This window comes from Enhydra lutris, unplaced genomic scaffold (assembly GCF_002288905.1).
Source record: "Enhydra lutris kenyoni isolate GAN:26980312 unplaced genomic scaffold, ASM228890v2 scaffoldscaffold12, whole genome shotgun sequence".
Classification (NCBI taxonomy): domain Eukaryota; kingdom Metazoa; phylum Chordata; class Mammalia; order Carnivora; family Mustelidae; genus Enhydra; species Enhydra lutris.
In genome coordinates this window covers 54,404,883-54,423,453 of record NW_019154096.1, presented here as the reverse complement: position 1 = coordinate 54,423,453, position 18,571 = coordinate 54,404,883, and the positions used below count along the sequence as shown (strand labels likewise).

At 48.0% G+C, this 18,571-nt stretch overlaps 1 protein-coding gene across 4 annotated transcripts in view; it reads right to left on the bottom strand.

Moving 5' to 3' along the window:
- Positions 1-4,108: 4,108 nt before the first annotated feature.
- LOC111144794 (golgi brefeldin A resistant guanine nucleotide exchange factor 1) overlaps positions 4,109-18,571 on the bottom strand; it is a 124,104-nt gene continuing 109,641 nt past the window's right edge. For 2 of the 4 annotated variants that reach the window (XM_022499262.1, XM_022499263.1), the window contains exons 19-40: positions 18,032-18,155; positions 17,630-17,755; positions 17,279-17,361; positions 16,160-16,396; positions 15,781-15,874; positions 15,235-15,411; positions 14,822-14,886; positions 14,616-14,739; positions 14,333-14,404; positions 14,095-14,189; positions 13,691-13,844; positions 9,361-9,586; positions 8,717-8,877; positions 8,337-8,583; positions 8,007-8,212; positions 6,991-7,141; positions 6,754-6,884; positions 6,454-6,555; positions 6,064-6,177; positions 5,732-5,912; positions 5,440-5,568; positions 4,109-4,956 (exon numbers count right to left, since the gene is read on the bottom strand). In XM_022499262.1, the coding sequence (XP_022354970.1) occupies positions 4,676-4,956; positions 5,440-5,568; positions 5,732-5,912; positions 6,064-6,177; positions 6,454-6,555; positions 6,754-6,884; positions 6,991-7,141; positions 8,007-8,212; positions 8,337-8,583; positions 8,717-8,877; positions 9,361-9,586; positions 13,691-13,844; positions 14,095-14,189; positions 14,333-14,404; positions 14,616-14,739; positions 14,822-14,886; positions 15,235-15,411; positions 15,781-15,874; positions 16,160-16,396; positions 17,279-17,361; positions 17,630-17,755; positions 18,032-18,155 (3,280 nt within the window). In that variant the 3' untranslated portion in view covers positions 4,109-4,675. The remainder of the gene's footprint in view (positions 4,957-5,439; positions 5,569-5,731; positions 5,913-6,063; positions 6,178-6,453; positions 6,556-6,753; positions 6,885-6,990; positions 7,142-8,006; positions 8,213-8,336; positions 8,584-8,716; positions 8,878-9,360; positions 9,587-13,690; positions 13,845-14,094; positions 14,190-14,332; positions 14,405-14,615; positions 14,740-14,821; positions 14,887-15,234; positions 15,412-15,780; positions 15,875-16,159; positions 16,397-17,278; positions 17,362-17,629; positions 17,756-18,031; positions 18,156-18,571) is intronic. The other 2 variants (XM_022499264.1, XM_022499265.1) reach the window with 1 other exon arrangement.

The window sequence follows — 18,571 nt, the reverse complement described above, 5'->3', positions numbered from 1 at the left end:
GGCTCAGTACGTTGGGCATCTGCCTTTGGCTCAGGTCATGATCCCGGGGTCCAGGGATAGAGCTCCACGTCAGGCTCCCTGCTCAGCGTGGAGTCTGATTCTCCCTCTTCTGCTCTGTCAAATAAATAAAATTTTTAAAAAAAGCCTTTGGAGGGTTTTGAGCAGTGGGGTGAAAAGGAGATGATATATTTTTTTTAGACTCAATATATGTATTTGAGAGAGAGAGCGAGAGAGAGCAGGTAGAGGAACAGAGGGAGAGGGACAAGCAAATTCTACACTGGGCATGGAGCCCCATGTGGGGTCCGATCCCATGACACTGAGATCATGACCTGAGCTGAAAACAAGAATCAGGCACCCAAACAACTGAGCCATCCAGGCGTCCCAATATGACATGTTTTAAAAAGATACACTTCATTCTGTGGAGAGTAGAGAGAGTATATGGCTGAAATGAAGGATGGAGACCAGTGGTCCAACAGATGGTGGCTTAGACTTGGGTGATAATGAGTGAGGATGATGAGAGGTAGTCACATTGCAAATAGATTCGAATGATAAAAGTGACAAGATTTGCTGAGGAACCGGATGTAGAACATGAGACGGGGTTGGGGAAGGTTTGGCATGAGAACCTGGAAGAATGAAGTCCTTTAGTGACATGGGGCACAGTGGGGGAGCAGATTTGTACGGGGGACATCGGTAATTTTTCCTTTAAGTTTGTTGTATTTGAGAGCCTATGAGGCATGCAAGTGGAGATGATGAGGGGTAGTGGGACAAAAAGTGGATGGTATCTAAAGTCTTGACGGTAGACAACATCACCTAGCAATTGTGTTGAGCTGGGGGTGCTCTGAGGTTCACAGGCTACAGAGATGAGAAACAAGGAGGAGCCAACAAAGGAAATTTAAAAGGCAGAGCCAGTGAAGTAGAAGAGAACCAAGGAAAACAAGTGTTTCAGCAGCCAAGGGAAGACTATTTCAAGGAGAGGGTACTTGAACTAAAGTTCTTTTTCCTAGGGGGCACCTGGGTGGCTCAGTTGGTTAAGCATCTGCCTTTGGTTCAGGTCATGATCCCAGGGTCCCGGGATCGAGCCCTGCATCAGCTCTCTGCTTCCCAGAGAGTCTGCTTCTCCCTCTTCCTCTGCTGTTCCCCCTGCTCGTGGCTCATTCTCTCTCTCAAATAAATAGGTATTTTTATTTATTTATTTATTTATTTATTTATTTTAGATTTTATTTGTCAGAGAGGGAGAGAAAGCGAGCGAGCACAGGCAGACAGAATGGCAGGCAGAGGCAGAGGGAGAAGCAGGCTCCCCGCCGAGCAAGGAGCCCGATGTGGGACTCGATCCCAGGACGCTAGGATCATGACCTGAGCCGAAGGCAGCTGCTTAACCAACTGAGCCACCCAGGCGTCCCTAAATAGGTATTTTTAAAAGAAGTTCTTTTTCCTCAGTTGAAGCCCAGCGGCTGAGTGGTTCTTGCTTACTCATGGCCACTTATCTCCCAAGCAGTGAACCCTGAAAGAAAGTAAATACCTGAGGGTTCAAAAACCCACACTTTTTGTTCTTGGCATTTGGGGAGGAGGCAGGGGGACGTGTGTTTCCCTTGTAGCTAATTCTGTAATTCATCCTTCCTGATATCATCATGTGCTTAGAAAATTCATTTATTCTTGGTTGTGCATCTCTTTCCAGTTTTCTAGTGAACTCTTATTTCCCTAGGTAATAAATAACATGTCCCTTCAGAGGCTCAATGTTTTACTTTTTTAAAAAGATTTTACTTATTTGAGAGTGAGTGAAAGATATCACAAAGGGAGAGGGAGAAGCTGACTCCCTGCTGAGCAGAGAGCCTGAAGTGGAGCTCAGTCCCAGGACACCAAGATCATGACCTGAGCCACCTGACTCAGCCACCCAGGTGCCCCTCAACCTTTTATTTCTTAAGAGCTATGGAGGGGCACCCGGGTGGCTCAGTGGGTTAAAGCCTCTGCCTTTGGCTCAGGTCATGATCCCAGGGTCCTGGGATCGAGCCCCGCATCGGGCTCTCTGCTCAGCGGGGAGCCTGCTTCCTCCTCTCTCTACCTGCCTCTTCCTGCTTGTGATTTCTGTCAAATAAATAAATAAAATCTTTAAAAAAAAAAAAAGAGCTATGGAAAATGTATGTAGCTTTGAAGGATTTCCATACCCACCCCCCAACACCACTCTTGAATCGAGGAAGTATCATAGTAAAGACCATGAGGTTTAGAGTGAGGCAGACCTGGGACTTGGCCTCTCTGAACCCGTTGCCTCACTTGTAGGAGTAAACACATCTACAGTTGTGGGCAATGCACTTACTGTTGACACATACGGTGCTCCAACAATGCCCCTCTCCACGTTTGGCCTTCAGTCTCTAGCTTTCCTCTGGACTTCTTGAAATCTGCTACACCCTGGAGTTCTTATATAGGAGACATCATCGAGACCAACATTTCCCTCTGGATTACACTGTTACTTTCCTACAAGCTTTTTTTTTTGTCACTTCCACACCACCAAGCCCTTCTGTGTTGGTTAGAATTGGGGCCTGAATATTAGTTTCTTTTGTAGCTTCCTTTGCCTTCTCACTGATAACATTGTCAATAACACAAGTCACGTATGTGTCAGCTGATCTTTCTGGAACAGAATGAGACTTCCGACAAGTGTTTTTTTGCAACCCAGTGGGGAGAAGGTCTGTTTGTAATCAGTCCAGCTTCTTTCCACTATTTGCGCACTGAGGGGCACAGACTTGTGATATTCTTTTGTTCACGGGACGACCTTCAAATTCCTTCGCAGTAGCCAACATTATTTCCCCCACAGGGGGACACAGGGAAGCTTCTAAAGGCAGCGCTTGTGGAGCTCAAATGGGAGAACAGAGACATCTCAGCTGAAGCTGATGGCCCTAGTGTCTACCTTACTGAAGACCCAGGCCTCTCAGCACTCACACAAGAAAGTACAGATCAGGAGTGCAGCCATACTCCTAATTTTCCTAGGCACGGGGTCAGGCAAGGCTTCTGGTTAGTGCGGAAACCAGGCATGGTCTGAACTCCCTGGGTAGAAGTAAGGGAAGAGGGAAAAACTAGTGTAGGAGGTGCCACGTCGGTATTTTTCCACACCAGAATGTTACCATTTCCAAGGAACATTTTCCTACACGTGGGGAAGGCACTTCCTGAGGTCTAGACTCCCAGTGACATCCAGGCAGTTGTGCTGAGCAAAGGGAAGTCCGAGCTCCTGATGGATCATATAGCAAGCTGGGCCCAAATGGAGAGGGTGAGTGCCCCAAACTCTCCATGGGGGAGGCCAGCTGTAGTACGACAGGTGGTACTGCTCCCTGGCCTCCCCCTGGAGAGGGAAGGGACCACTGAAGAGGAGGAAGCCAAGACATGTAGATGCTTCACCTGGGAAAGCTTCACACAGAGCTTTCACACACTTTTCACACAGAGCTTCACACTGCCTCCCACCCACCGTGCCTCAGCCTGCAGAAAGCCACACTGCCTGCCCCCCACTCTCCCGTCTTACCCTGACACAAAGGAGAGGGATGGGGAAGGTTCCCCAATCATGCTTCAGTAAGTGAGACGGGTGGAGACTGTAGTGTGGACAAAATCGTCCCTCCTCAGTCTAGGGCCAAAACAAATGCCCTGGGCCCAGAAACACACAATCATAACTATGGGCAAGACGGCTTCCTTCCTAAGCCCTCCAGGCTCCCCTTTGTGCTCCTGGACTGTGGGGCACATCTGAGGGAAGACTTCTGAATAAATACAGCTCCACTCTGGTTCACCTTTCCGTTGACTTTGACCCCAGTTTAACTCTGGTTCACCTTCCCTTTGGCTTTGACCCCAGTTTAGACTGTCTCAGGTGTCATATTTGGAGCAGTCAGGGAAGAGGACAATACCCAAACCCCAGGCATATCCCTGGTGACAAGAGTGCACTGCTATGGTGGTGGGGGGGGGGCAACAGCACTGGTGAAGGAATCCTCCCTGGTGTCTGGCTGGCTGCTGGCCTGGGGCAACCTGGGCCAGACTGTTGGTAGGCTCAGCCTCATTTCTGTTCATGCAAGGGCCAAGCTCTGGGTATCCCAATAACATGGTGTCCATAAGCTCAAGAAGGAAACCAGAGGGTAAGTCAATGACATTGGTACTAAGACATTTATTACATCATAAAAAGTCCATTGTTGCTCTGTTTATCCATATGTACATGTTCCTGTGGGTGGTCCCTCTGTCCAGCCCACCTGCCAACCCTCCATGGTGCCAATCAACTTTCCAAACTGACTAATTAATAAAAGAAGAAGAACTGGAGGAGGTGGCCCAGCGCTGATGGGAGTGGAGATGGGAGAGGGACACAAAGTGCAGAGTGGTTGGCTTGGCTCTCAGTGCCTGACCACGGGCAGGAAGGGCATGAGGACGGGCACTACAGGGTTGGCACAGAGATGCCTTCCCAGGGCTGCCAGGTTGCATGTGATACCTGAATGTGTTCTCAGGTTAGACCCCCAGAAATGGAAAGCTGAGGAAGAAGGTTCCTTAGCCTGATTGTGGGTCCTAGGAGGGGCTATAAAACTTTTCTTATTCGGGTTCCCTCCAAGTAGCAGTGACAGCAGCTCAGCCTGGGCCTGAAAAGTTTGTGTCCCAGCTGGAAGGGTGGCTGAGGACAGTCTGGTAGGAAGGACTGGTCCTGATCTCTGAGGGGCCTGCCTTAGTTGACCTCGGAGGTGGGCATGGGGTCTGTGGGGCGGGGTGTGGCCAGGAGGGGCACTGGTGAGGTGGCCTCAATGAGAGCAGGGTTGAGGATGATGGGCAGAGCCATGGGTGGTACGCCCACCTGCAGCGGGGAGGCCAAGGGCTGCAGGATCAGTGGGGGCTGAGCCAGGGGAGGAGGCCCATCTGGAGTAGGGCTCAGTCTGCTGGGGGTAGACGCCACTGGTGATCCGGGGGAGCTGCTGTTGGCAGGACGAGGGCTCTCAGGCTTCTCAAAGTCTACAGGGAGAGCAAGGGGCTGGTCAGACTCCTTTACATTCCGCAGCTGGTTTACCTAACCTCTGCTTCTCCCCATTCCTGTGAACAAAATGACCCCTGACAGGCTGAGTAGTTGGGAATCTGTCTTTGAAACTCATTCAATATCCAGTTATCTTTTATCTACCTTCTACCGCCTTTGCTATACCTTCGGTCAGGTAAGTTCTGATCTGATCTTTACTAGAATCCCCAAAGGGCAAACTCTGCATATTTATTCCAAGTTCCTGATCCAGCCTTCTCCTTCCAAGTCTGGAAATCTCAAGCAGGTAGCTCGTCAGTAGCTTGGTCCTGCTACCTCCCATAGGAAGAGCAGGCTACAGAAGTACTCTGGTTCCCTCCTTCCCCTGGCTCACAGCCCATGCTCAGCAGGGCTTTGTCTACAAGGGCCTTGTCTTAGGCTTTCTACTTCCTGCTCGACACCCAGAAGGCTAACTCAAAAGGACTCACCACAGGCCCCCAGCTCGGAAGGCATCTCTGGGGGAGGTGGATGGCCAGGTGTCCTTGTATCCCCAGCAGCAGGAGTCATGTGGGCTGAGGCCAGAGGTTTGTGGGCATGTGGCTCCATGGGCATGGGGTCTGGGGAAGGCGGAACAACCAGATGGCAGCTCTTAGAGTATTCTTTCCAGCACAGCCCTGGCTACCCACCAGTCTTCCCACTGATAAGAGTACAGAGAACTAATTATTAGCTCCAGACTCTATAATGAGGACTCTTTTGACAAAGCTGAACTAAGCCCCCTACCCTGGATGACAGTCTGCTTGAAGAGCTCATCTCGTAGGTGGGGCAGAAAACAGTCAATGCGCTCCCAGGTGATCTCCCAGAGGGCTGAGGGGCTGCCTCCTCGGGCATCAGCATTGTGGAAAATCTCTGCTGTGTCCATCACCAGAAGCATGTTCTTCAGAGACTCAGGGATGGCCTCTGACTGTGGTGACAGCAGGACCATGTAAAGAGGAAAGTGGGCATTGCGGGGGATATGGTAAGGAGGAGGCAGCCCCCAAGGGGAAAACAGCATGGTGTCTCCCGCAGGTGGGAGAGGAAGCAGGCAGTGGGAGTTGGGTTGAGGTAGAACATACCAGTAAGTCACTGGAGCCTGCGTGCATATACTTGTCCATGAAGTCCAGAATGGTCAGCCAGAGCGCCGCAAAAGTAGAGAGTGACAGCAGTGGAGACAGGTGCTGCAGGAAGACCTAAGGCCCGCCAGCCCCTTTTAATGAAGGGTTGGAGCTATCTGCATCCCTCTGTAAGGCTGGGAGGCAAGCCTGCCCTGTCTTGCATGGGAATTCTAAATCAGAGATTCCTCTGAATTCCAGCATCCTCCCAGGTCCCTGGGTCCTGATGGGTCTCCACAGCCGGGGGTCCCGAGCCCCCACATTGCATCACTAGGGCCCAGCCGAAGCCCTGGCTTTCCTCCTCGCAGAAAGGCAGGTGTGGGGAGAGTGGATGGGGAGGGCGGTGAGCAGTACCTTAGACAGCAGTGTGGAAGCCCTCATCCGAGTCTCCTCCATCCCGCCCACATCTGCAGGGCTGATATTCTCCAAGAGCTTGGTCAGCAGAGGAAACAGCACCTGGTGGGTAAAGAGCCAATGTGTCCCTAACAGGTCAGTTGGCAGCCTTACTCCAAGAAAGCCAGGGGCTGGGATGGATAAGCACAGAGCAGAAGGAAAGGCAGGATGCAGACTGAGGACTGACATTAGGGGCTTTTCAGGCTGCCCAGTTCTCCCTGTCCTAAGGATATGAGCTTTAAGACTAGAGGAAAGTCCCACCTTGTTAAAACAGGACTCCCACTCCAGGGCATCTAGCTTTTGCAGATCATGTACCAGCAGGGCTCGCTGCAGATAGGTCAGTGCCTGCATCCGCACCTGGCGCCGGGCATCACAGCACAGGCAGGCGATGCCTGAGAGTGAGAAGAGGCTCAGGATCCTTCAGGCATCCTGGTCCTGGTATTCCCCAAGTTCCAGCTCCACCTCTGCCCCTGCCCTGCCTGCTCCCCTGAGGTTTACCCTGCAGTAACGGACACCAGCAGTGGGCCCAGAGGGTGCGTGAATCCGCTTCGATCTTCCAGCCACCTGTCTCTAGGTGGCGCTGCTCCTCCGCCCAAGAGCTGTAGATGGAGGCCGCTCGAGTGTGCAGGGTGTGCATCAGGTCTAACAACTGGAGTCACAGGAGGGGCAGGGTATGAGTTGGGGTAAGGTCTGGGTGATGCCCCTCTCAACAATGTCCCTGACTGAGTCCTCAAAGGAGTCCCTAGTACCAGTCACACCAATCACACCATACTCCACCCCTCACCCCTCTTTTCTCCTCAACTTCATGAGCTGGTTGTCCCCTGCCAGCCAGTGTTTCCCAAAGTTGGGTATTACAGTGGAGGAGATGTCAGAAGTATGTGGAATGAATGTTTAACAACAATGAGTTACATGGTGAAAAAGGTACTTTCTTCTTAATTTTCTCTCATACCTCCTGATGACAGATAAAGCCTCACCTTGTTAATTTCATTTTAAAACCAGAAAGCAAACCTCAGGCTCAGAGGCTGTGGTGGGCAATAGTGTCCGGTCAACCTCAGTATTTTTTGTTTTCATAATTTTTCTAAGGTTATTCTATTTAAGGCAATTAGTTCTCCATTTATTTAGTGATAAAAAGTCTGCTCGTAAAATAAATTTTATGTGCCTTGAACAAAGAATAATTCTGGAAGGACAGACAAGAAACTGGTGGCAACGTCTACCTCTGGGGAGGGTAACTTAGCAGCTGGGGTCAGGAATGGAACAGGACTTTTATCCGTTTACCCTTTTGTACTTTTGTACTCTGCACCACATACATATATTACTTATTCAAAACAAAAACCTCGAATATTAAGCAGAGATTTACAGTGGTTTTGGATAGGGTAACAATTTGGAAGTGGTGGCCGAGGGCCTGGGCTGGAAAACATAGGCCCTTCCTCTCAGCCCTGGCTGTCTCTGGCCCTGCACACACTCCCAACGTCAGGGGCAGGGAGAGGAGAGGAAGTAAAGGATGCCATACTTACGTCCTGACTGACCTGTAAAGACACCGTGTGGTAGCTGGCAGGCACACCTTCATCCTCATCATCGTCACTGTGCCCACCTCGAGTGGCATGATGGCTGGAGGTTCGAGGCCGCCGAAGCACTGAGCCTTCCTTCGATTTCTTCTTGAAGCGGTTTCCTTTGCTATCGTATTTGTGACTCTTGCCACGTTTCTCCTGGGACTTGCACCCTGAGCAAAGCCAGACCCAGGTCACATTTCTATATCCATGGACACAGATGGCCTACCTTTTCCTCCCTTTCCCCCTTATATTCACATGGCTACCCCCCAGCTGCCCCTTCACTGGGTAACCCACCGCCATTCAGACTGGCCTCCACAAAGATGCGGAGAGTCTTGACGCAGAGCTCAAAGTTGTCAGGTGTAATATGGGCAGCATCACGCACGATGAAGGACAGAGATTCTACACATTTAAGCAGGGACTTAGTGTCGTGTGGCCCGAGGTCCAGCCCCACTGTTAGGCTGTACTGATTGACCAGGGGTGAAGGGCCTAGTCGGCTGGGCCCAGGCCCTGGCTTGGAGTTATCGATGTCATCCTTCCCCACCTGTAAAGTACATAGAGTTGCTGGGAACCCAGGCTTGAGCCTGATCTTCCCTCAGATGCCCTCTCGGAGGACCAGGAATCTTTCCCCCAGGCCAAGGAGGGAAGACTCACCCACTGCCCATATGCTCACTCACCACTAACCAGCCGCTGTTTACCACATCAGCATCTGTGGCTGATCGGTGGATCTTGCCAGGCCTGCAATGGTCAGCATAGACCTCTGAATCGGAAGTGTATCCTCGGTCCAGGCTCACATCATTCTGATGGTAGGATGGGAGTTCGCTGTCTGACTGGGCCCCTGAGTCAGCAGGGAGAAGGGCAGAGTCAGGGTGGAAATGGCTACACTGGGATGAAGGATGGTTTCAGTTCTAAGAAATAGGTGCTGAAGCCTGGCCTCTCCTCTCTCTTGGTCCAGCTTAGTTTCAGCCCTGTCACCAAGGGGCTGAAGGACGGTCTGGACAGATTGTCTCTTGACCAAATGGGGCAGTAGGCTAATTTGGGCTCCTGATGGCATCTAGTAGCAGCTGTCCGGGGATGGGGGTGGTGGTGAGGACATAGTTTCCGAGAAAATAGTCCTCAGGACAGTAGGAGCCTAGTGTCACAGACATCTATGTTGCCTACTAGCCTTCATGCTGTTTAACCCATGAGTGCTGGGGAAATGTCAGTGGATATAGGATGTTCAATCTGCTAATATAAAAACCTGTATTTTGTTTTCTTGCCTCAACCTCTGGGGCCATAACTGTTTATCTGCCAATGAGGGTCTCCCTGGGAAACGGCTTACCAGCATCAGGTCCATCAGCCCTGGCTGTGGCCTGCAGGGCAGCTGGTGGCTTTACACCTGAGCCAATGCATTCCAGCAGTGTGAAGAGGGTGGCCCAGTCATCACCTGAGTGGATGTTGGCTGCGTTGGTCTTAAGGAGTTCATGGAGCCCATAGGCTACCTGGTGACTGACTCGGGACAGCACGCTGGGCTTCATTAGCAGCAAAATGCGCAGGGAGAGCAGCACCTGGGTGGGTGGGTGGGGAGCAGTAAGTGAGCACACAGCTTCTTGTCTAGACTCCTTCCTCACCAGTTTCCTTAGGTCAGTGAGGATGGTTTGGCTAGAACCCACCTAAGAGTACTGCTGCTGGTTTTTCTTCAGGTTTTTTTTTTTTTTTTTTTGAAGATTTTTTTTTTTTTCCAAGAGAGAGTGAGTGAGCGAGCGAGCGAGCGCCCATGAGTTGGGGGAGGGACAGAGGGAGAAGCTGGCTCCCTGCTGAGCAGGGAGCCCAATGCAGGACTCAATCCCAGGATCCTGGGATCATAACCTGAGTCGAAGGCAGACCCTTAACCAACTGAGTCATCCAGGCACCCCTTCTTCAGTTTTTTTTAATTAAAAATTTTATTGAGCTATAGATTCATATGTAGTTGTAAAAAATAATACAATAAAATAAAAATAATAGAGGTCCAACTCTTGATTTTGGCTCAGGTCATTATCTCATGGTTGTGGGATTGAGCCCCACATTGTGGGCTCTGCACTCGGTGGGTAGTCTCCTTGAGATCCTTTCTCTCCTCACCCTCTGCCCCTCTCCGCACTCCTGTCCACACACATGCTCTCTCCCAAAATAAATAAATCTTAAAAAAAAAAAAAAAGAAAAAGAAACAATACAAAAAGATCCTTTGTATGCTTTGCCCCATTTACCCCAAATGGTAACATTATATAAAACTATAGTAAATGGTAAGTGATACTGACATCGATACAATCCACTGATCTTACTCAGGTTTCCCAGTTTTACTTTACTCATCTGTGTATGCATGCGTGTATTAAGTTCTACATAATTTAATCACCTAATTTTAGGTTTGTGTATCCTTCACAAGTCAGTATGTTGAATAGTTCCACCACCATAGGATTCCTCACATTGACCTTTTAAAAACATACCTTCCTGCCTCTTCTTGTCCCCAATATTAACCCTTGGCAATCTGTCCATTACTTTTAAAATTCTGTCATTTCAAACATGTTAGATATAAATGGAATTACATAATATGCAGCTTTCTGGGATTGGCTTTTTTTCACTCAGCGTAATTCCTTGGAGGTTCCTCCAAGTTGTTATCAACAGTCTGTTGCTTTGATTGCTGAACAAAACTCCACAGTATGTATGTGCTGCAGTTTAACTAGTTACCTGCTGAGAATCATCCGGGCTGATTCCAGTTTTTGGCTATCACAAAAAAAGCTTCTGTGAACATTCACAAATAGGTTTTTATGAGAAGGTAAGCTTTAATATCTGAGATAAATGCCCAAGAGTACGACTGCTGGACTGTGTGAATAACTGCATGTTTAGTTCTATTAAGAAAATGCTAACAGAGGAGCTGTACCATTTTACATTCCCACTCAGCATTTCATTTCACTGAAGCACATGTAAATGATAATGTGTTGTTGGTTTCCTTTTCTATACGTTTACTGTTAGTATCCAGAAATGTTATCCTTGCCAATGTTTGGTATTAGCACTATTTTTTACTTTAGTCATTCTGACAGGTGGTTAGTGATATCTCATCATGATTTCAATTTCCTTTCCCTGCTGGCTAATGATGAAGAACATCACTAAAATATTTTCATGTGCTTATTTGCCATCTGTGTATCTTCTTCAGTGAAATGTCTGTTCATATCTTTTGCCCATTTTCTAATTGGATTGTTTTCTTACTGTTGTATTTTGAGTTCTTTTATATTTTAGATATTAGTTTTTTTTTCAGATGTGTAGTTTGCAAAGATATGCTCCTTATCTTTTCATCCTTTTCACATGACCTTTCAAAGAATACAAGTTTTTGGTTTTCTTTTTTAAAGATTTACTTATTTGAGAGAGAGAGCGAGTGCATGCATACACGCATGAGCCAGGGGAGGGGCAGAGGGAGAGGGAGAGGGAGAGAATCTCAAGTAGATTCCCCACGGAGCCCAATGGAGGGCTCGATCCCAAGACCCTGAGATCATGACCAGAGCCAACACCGAGAGTTGGATGCTTAACTGACTGAGCCAGCCAGGCACCCCTAGAGTGTAAGTTCTTAAAATTGATGAAGTCCAATTTACCAATTTTTCCTTTTATGGATTGCACTTTTGGTGTCAAGCCTAAGAAGTCTTTTCCTAGCTCCTGAACATATTCTCCTAGCTTTCTTCCTAAAGGTTTCATAATTCTACATTTTACATTTAAATCTATGATTTATTTTGAGGGGCGCCTACGTGGCACAGTTGGTTAAGTGTCCAACTCTTGATTTTGGCTCAGGTCATGATCTCAGGGTTGTGAGATCCAGCCCGGTGTCAGGCTCCCTGCTCAGCAGGGAGTCTGCTTGAGAGTCTCTCTCTCCATCTTCCTCTGTCCCTCTCCCATGATCACTCTCTCTCTCAAATAAATAAATAAATCTTAAAAAAAAAATCTAAACAGACTGAGGGTTGCTGGGGGCAAGGGGTTAGGGAGAGGGTGGCTGGGTTATAGACACTAGGGAGGGTATGTGCTATGGTGAGTGCTGTGAAACGTGTAAGCCTGATGATTCACAGACCTGTACCACTGGAGCAAATAATACATTTTATGTTAATAAAAATAACTTAAAAATAAATCTATGAGTCATTTTGAGTTAATTTTTCTATAAGGTATGCTGCTGAGGTCAAGGTTCATTGTTTGTTCCCCACCCATGAATTTCAATTGTTCTAGCCACTGAAAAGGTGATTCTTCCTCCATTTAATTGTTTTTGCACTTTTGTCAAAAATTAGTTGAGCATCTCTGTGTGGGCCAATTTCTGGATTCTTTCTTCTGTTCCACTGATGTATGTGTCTTTCTCTCCACAAATACCAGCAGTCTTGATTACTGCAGCTATATAGGAAGCCTTAGTAGCAGACGGAGTGATTTCTCCCACATTTTTCTTTCTCAAATGTTTGGCCATCCTAGGGCCTATGCTTTTCAATCTAAATTTTAAAATAAGCTTAGGTCTACAAAAAACCTTGCTGGGATTTTCATGGGAGTTGCATTAAACTTATACATGAATTTGGGGAAGAACTGACATCTTTACTATGTTGAGTATTCCAATCCATGAACACAGTATGCCTCTTCATTTATTTAGGTCTTGATATCTTTCATTAGCATTTTGTAATCTTTATTTTATTTTATTTTATTTTTAAAGATTTTATTTATTTATTTGACAGAGAGATCACAAGCAGGCAGAGAGGCAGGCAGAGAGAGAGGAGGAAGCAGGCTCCCCTAGAGAGCAGAGAGCCCGATGCGGGGCTCAATCCCAGGACCCTGAGATCATGACCCGAGCCGAAGGCAGCGGCTTAACTCACTGAGCCACCCAGGCGCCCCAACATTTTGTAATCTTTAGCAGAGAGATGCTATAAAAGTTTGCTAGGTGTGTATTTCAGTTATTTCATTTCATTTGAAGCATGTGTAAATGATATTGTGCTGTTGGTTTCATTTTCTATACATTTACTGTTAGTATCTGGAACTGATTTTTCTTTAGATACTAGGACTCTAAGGCTGCCTAGAATTTATTAAATTGTTATATAAAGACTCATGTACTTTTTTAAAAATTTAAATTCAAGTTAGTTAACATATAGTGTAGTATCTGAGTATTATTTAGTGATTCATCACTTACATGTAACACCCAGTGCTTATCGCAACAAGTGCCCTCCATAGTGCCTATCACCCATTCAACCCATTCCCCCACCCACCTCTCCTATGTGATTAATTTCTGTGTTAATCTTATATCCTGTGACCTTGCTGAACTCACTTATTAGTTCTATGCTGACTGTCTTTTATACCTGAGCCAAGAGATCTCAGGAGGGTCCTAAGCATGAGAACCAGGAAACCAGATATAGGGCTGAGACTGCCACAAGGCAGTAGCCATTCAACCCTACAGAGCAGATTCATAGGAGCCTGCAGAGGTGCTAAGTACCAGCTTCATGCATGAGACCATTCTAGATTCATCCCTAATGCCACCTATTAGATTCCTCTAGCCCTGTGGTAGGTAACCAGACTCATGCAATAAATAGGACACTAAATGAACTTCCTGTCTCAGGCCATACCCACAACTGACACTGTGGCTTTAGTCCTCTACCTACTTCCTGCCCTCCAGGCTGTACTCTGCTTACCTGGCCACTGATCTCTTCTCTTCGGAGTAGTCGAATGGCCAAGCGCAGCAGCCCCACCACTGCTCGCTCTACAAGGAAGCAGAAATCCTGTGCCTGGACACACAGGTGATATAGATGGTCTCGGACAGTCTGCCATACACAGCCCACACGGTCCCTGAGGAACATAAGGGTGAGGACAGTCTCAGCTGGACAGGCCACTGGGCAATAGGTCTCTCCCTTTGATCCAGGCCTTTCAGGGCTCATCAGTATTATACCCTAAGCAGGCACGTATAATGAACAAGCTTCTCCACTGCCTATAGCTTCATGTGCTTCTTGCTCCTAAAGCCCACTCAGCAAGATGGCTCCAGTCTTCCATCCCTTTGGCACAAGCCCAGAATGAGGCCTGCCTAAAGACTGCCTTCTACCTGTTCTCCAGCACAATCCTCAGCAGCATCTCTAGGCAGAAAGCAGCATCCTCCTCATCATATGTCTCTTCATCTGGTGTCACTGAGACCAGAGCCTAGAGCACAACAGCGGGAAAGCATGCAGATGTCAGCCATTGGCTCTGCCCTGACAGAAATTAAGGCAATCACCATTGTCCCCATCTCCCCTCCCAGACACGGCTGGCTCTTTCATCCCTCCTCTTCCCTCTTTCTCCTGTACCTTCATGAGTTCCTGTAGGGACTCCAGCTGAAGGAACTTGCTTTCTGTGATCATCTTTTCTGGGTCACATTGCTAGAGGGGATTCAAGAGGGAGGAGGGTCAGTGACAAGGGCTGGAGGGAAGAGAACGTTCCCAAGAGCTAGGGAGAGAGGACAAAAGGCCATCAGCTCTGGTCATAAGCCCTGGATAATTCTACTCTTCAGTTTCTAGGGCAGCATCCATCTAGTAGGGAGGGATTTAGGCTTGTTTACCAAGGCTACCAAGGGTAGGCAAAGACAGTTACCTTGATACAGTCCAAGGCTGCTCTTTTGGCCTCTTGGTTCTCAGTGGATGGGCCCCGCACACTAGACTGCTCAGTACCACTTAGTGTCAGCCAACTCACAAAGCTTAGCATTGTCGACTCTCCTCTGCAGAAAAAGTTCAAACCCTGGTGAGCTCCATAGTTCTGACCCTCCCTCTCCAAGCCTTCAGCCTCTGATCTGCCCTTACCGATTTGATGGCGTCTCCTCCCTCTGTAGTGAGATCTTGCCATTGGGATCCACAAAATCTTCTACCTGGAAAATCAGATCAAGAATAATTTCTTTCCACATGCCCTTTGCATTTCCTGCTTCTTCACGAAAAATTCTCTGGCTTTCTTCCTGTAGCTCAGTGTCCTACACTCCTGACTGGGCCGCCTACAGCTGGTGACTGGCAATGGCTTATATCAGCCTTCTTTTACAGCTATCCCCTCACCCAAGATCTGTGGTCTTACATTTAAGGTGTTCCTTAAGTTTCAGTAAGTCACTGGTTAAGTTCAGCAGTCATTGGGCCTAGTGCTGGTCTCAACCAGTTCCATACACAGAGAGCACATAGTTTATGAGCTTTTGCCTTGTTATTGTCCACTAATCCCCTGTAAGAATTACCTCCACCATAGCTTTGGGCAGCAGTTGGGCTCGGAAGAGCTGCAGCATGGCCTCCATGATATTCTTCCAACCCTCCCGCAGGATGTCACCATGACGATGGGCCAAATGGAATACTGTCTTGGCTGCAATGTGGGCTTTGGGGTTGCTTCCAAACACACTGGGCAGGTTCTCAATAGACTGAAAAGGAAGATGAGAAAAGGCTTAGGGTCTGGCAAATGTCTGGAAAGGAGATCTCTTAGGCCTTTACCTATAGTTCCCCGAAAGTCCTGCTTGCTATGGTTCACTACCCCCCAATACTGGTGGGAAAGGCTAAACCTGGTTAAGGCCTTCCCTACTGATGTATCTCCTCTCCCATCCCACTTGCATGAGGTGACACTAGTCTCATTCTAGTGGGTGTGAAACAAAAATGGCCTAAGTGCTACTGTAGTCTAGGGGGAGTAAATGAATATGCCGAGGGAAAACCGCTCTACAGATAAGGATGGATTTATGGCTAAAAGAGAGGTCCTCCTTTGGAACTCTAAGTAAATGGTTCTTGCCCCTGCTCACCTCACTGCTAAGAGCTGTGAATTTGCACAGAGATATGATGAGATTGTCAAACACATCGCTGAGGCCATAGTGGGCGGAGATCATGGCGCACTTCCTGTAATGTCACATTCCAGAAAGAGTGAGTCACTGGAAGGCTACGTAGTCCTTCCAAGTCCCTGAGGAAGCTTACTTAGGATTCTTCCCCAATCAGTCCCAAGAAGAAACCATTTACTCTTCAATCTGTTTAAGACTGAGCCTTCCCAAGCTTCAGTCTCCTTTCAAAAACTCAGAGAAAACCCATTCTAATAAAAATATGAGTAGGAATCAGAAAGGCATGGAGGCAACCATGTTTGCCCAGAGAGGTGAGAGGAGGTCAAGACCAAGGCCACAGCTGGGCTACCTGAAGCCTGAGATGGCTTTCTGGATGATTGTCTCTTCAAGGCTTTTGTCAAAGACATAAGAAAGGGCAGCAATAGTGGGGCCCCATGTCATGGTGAAGAGGTCAAGATCATAGCTGCCAGCAGGCACACGAAGGAATATGCCTTCTGGGGTGGCACCTCGATGAAGCAGCACATTCCACACATAGTTCTCCCGAACCAAGCCTGTCTGCTCTTCAGGCATCACAATTTCCTCATTCCTGTTAGGAGGTAAAGGAAAGAGTAGGTGCACTGCTGTGAACCTAACTGGTTCCATGCTAGGACAACAGGTTTTTGTTGTTGTTGTTGTTGTTTTTAAAGATTTTATTTATTTATTTGACAGACAGAGATCACAAGTAGGCAGAGAGGGGGGGCGGAAAGCAGGCTCCCCGATGAGCAGAGAGCCCGATGTGGGGCTCGATCCCAGGACCCTGGGATCATGACTTGAGCTGAAGGTGGAGGCTTTAACCCACTGAGCCACCCAGGCACGCCGAGGACAACAGGTTTTGCCCATACTGGCACAGTCCATCAATAACGGGTCACCACAAGTGCAGTTCAGTGATCTGCTTCCCACCCACTAGTGGGAACAGGGAGAAAAAAAGGAAGAACCCAGAACCCCCTATAATGCCAAAGCCCTGTCTTTAACTGGGGCCTTTAGTTCTGTAGTGAGATCTCCATTCTTTCTGGGTATGAGAGGATGAACATTTCTCTCTACTTTTTCTGATTTATAATAAAAAACTAAGTGCCCCATCTGTGTTCTCTGACCCAAACCTCACCCTCCAGTGCCCATTTTGTGTTCTCTACCAGCTTCAGAATGCATCTTGTGAGCTAGACAGGAAAACCCAGCTGCTTTGGGTTTAGGAAATGGGCCCATGATATTCTACTTAGCAGGAGCAGTTTAGATCCTGGCTCAGAGTACTGGAGCTCTGGTACTGTTCCAGCTTCTTTAGGGAAGAAATGGGAAAAGGTGCTGCCCAGCTGAGTCTCAAGGCTAAATCCAGGGCATATGAATCATTGAAGTCTGATGGGACTCTAAAATCTGGAAAAGGAAGCAGTGTGCTTCTGCTTAATGAGAAGACAAACTATTCTCCACAAATACTCACTTGATGGCATGGTACATGTCCTCCAGGATGTCTTGCTCAAAGTCCTTGCCTCCATTCACACCTTTTAGGTTTTTGCGAAACTCCTAGAGACAGGCCAACAAGCTTTTCCCCCATATGTCAATGCTGAAGCCCCACCTAAGGAACTCCTGGGTCTATAGTAGATAGGACTTGGGAAACAGTAAGTGAAAGAGCCCACCTCCCTAACCCAGTTCTTTTCCTGGATTGGCCAGCCCTCCCTGATTCCCCTGGACAAACTCTGTCCATTGTGCCCACTGGAAATCCCATGTCCTTCCCGCTATACCTCCAAAACTGCGCTGGACCCTCTCTGCCTTGGCTGGGATCCAAGCTTACCTCTAGAGTCATGGGTGCATTCTGTTTGCGAACGTTGTGGTTGTGCTGGTCAGTATTAAGCAAGATGACAGCATAGGCCAGGGCAAAGCAGGCATCGCTATTGGCAAATGGGGAGCCATTACAATTCTGAAAAAGCAAAGACCCCACCTGTATCAATGCTCTTCTCCGGCCAATCAAACCTTCACTACCAACCCACTGGCCAGTGCTGGGTACAAAGAGGAGCCAGAAAGCCTCCAACCTCTTGCCAACTCCTTAACAGAAGCTTATCTCTCTATGGAAAGTTTGCTGATGTTTCTCTCAGCCTTTTAGGAGACAGCAGTTGGTTCCTTCAGTTGGAACCATAAAAACCCTCCAGTCAAATGAACCTGGGATGCTGGGCTCAGGCCCTGACATGCAACTCACTCTCCAATGCTCTGTGAATGCCTCCAGCAACCTCTGGATGACTGGGGCTTCTCCAGGTAAGCGGAAGGCTTCCAGGTAGAGACGAAGAGCTTCATCCAGCCGTAGACCCTGAAAGCTGAAGGTGCTAGAGAGAAAGAAGGACAAAGAGGCTAAAGATACATAAGCCGCAAACATTGGGCTCCCTATTAGCTCTAGTCCCTCTAATCTTCTCATATTGGAACAGAGGAAGCTGAAGGCTCTAGCAAAGGGAACAATCTTGTGGTCATCTCTAAAACAGACTAGAATCTGACAACTCCTACTAATTTTAGTACTTTCCACATCAGTGTATTCTTGCCTGGAAACCCCATCCACTGGAATCTACCTTGTGCTCAGGAACCCTGTTCTATCCCTTTGCAATGCTCTCTATGCAGAATGGAATGGCTCCCAAACCTATCTTGCTGGAGACTCTTTCAGGTCCAACAGACGTAAGTCATGGGAAGAGGAAGAGTGTGTGACCTAGGTTACCAGCAGGAACTGACTGAGACTACTTTGAGGGATGCC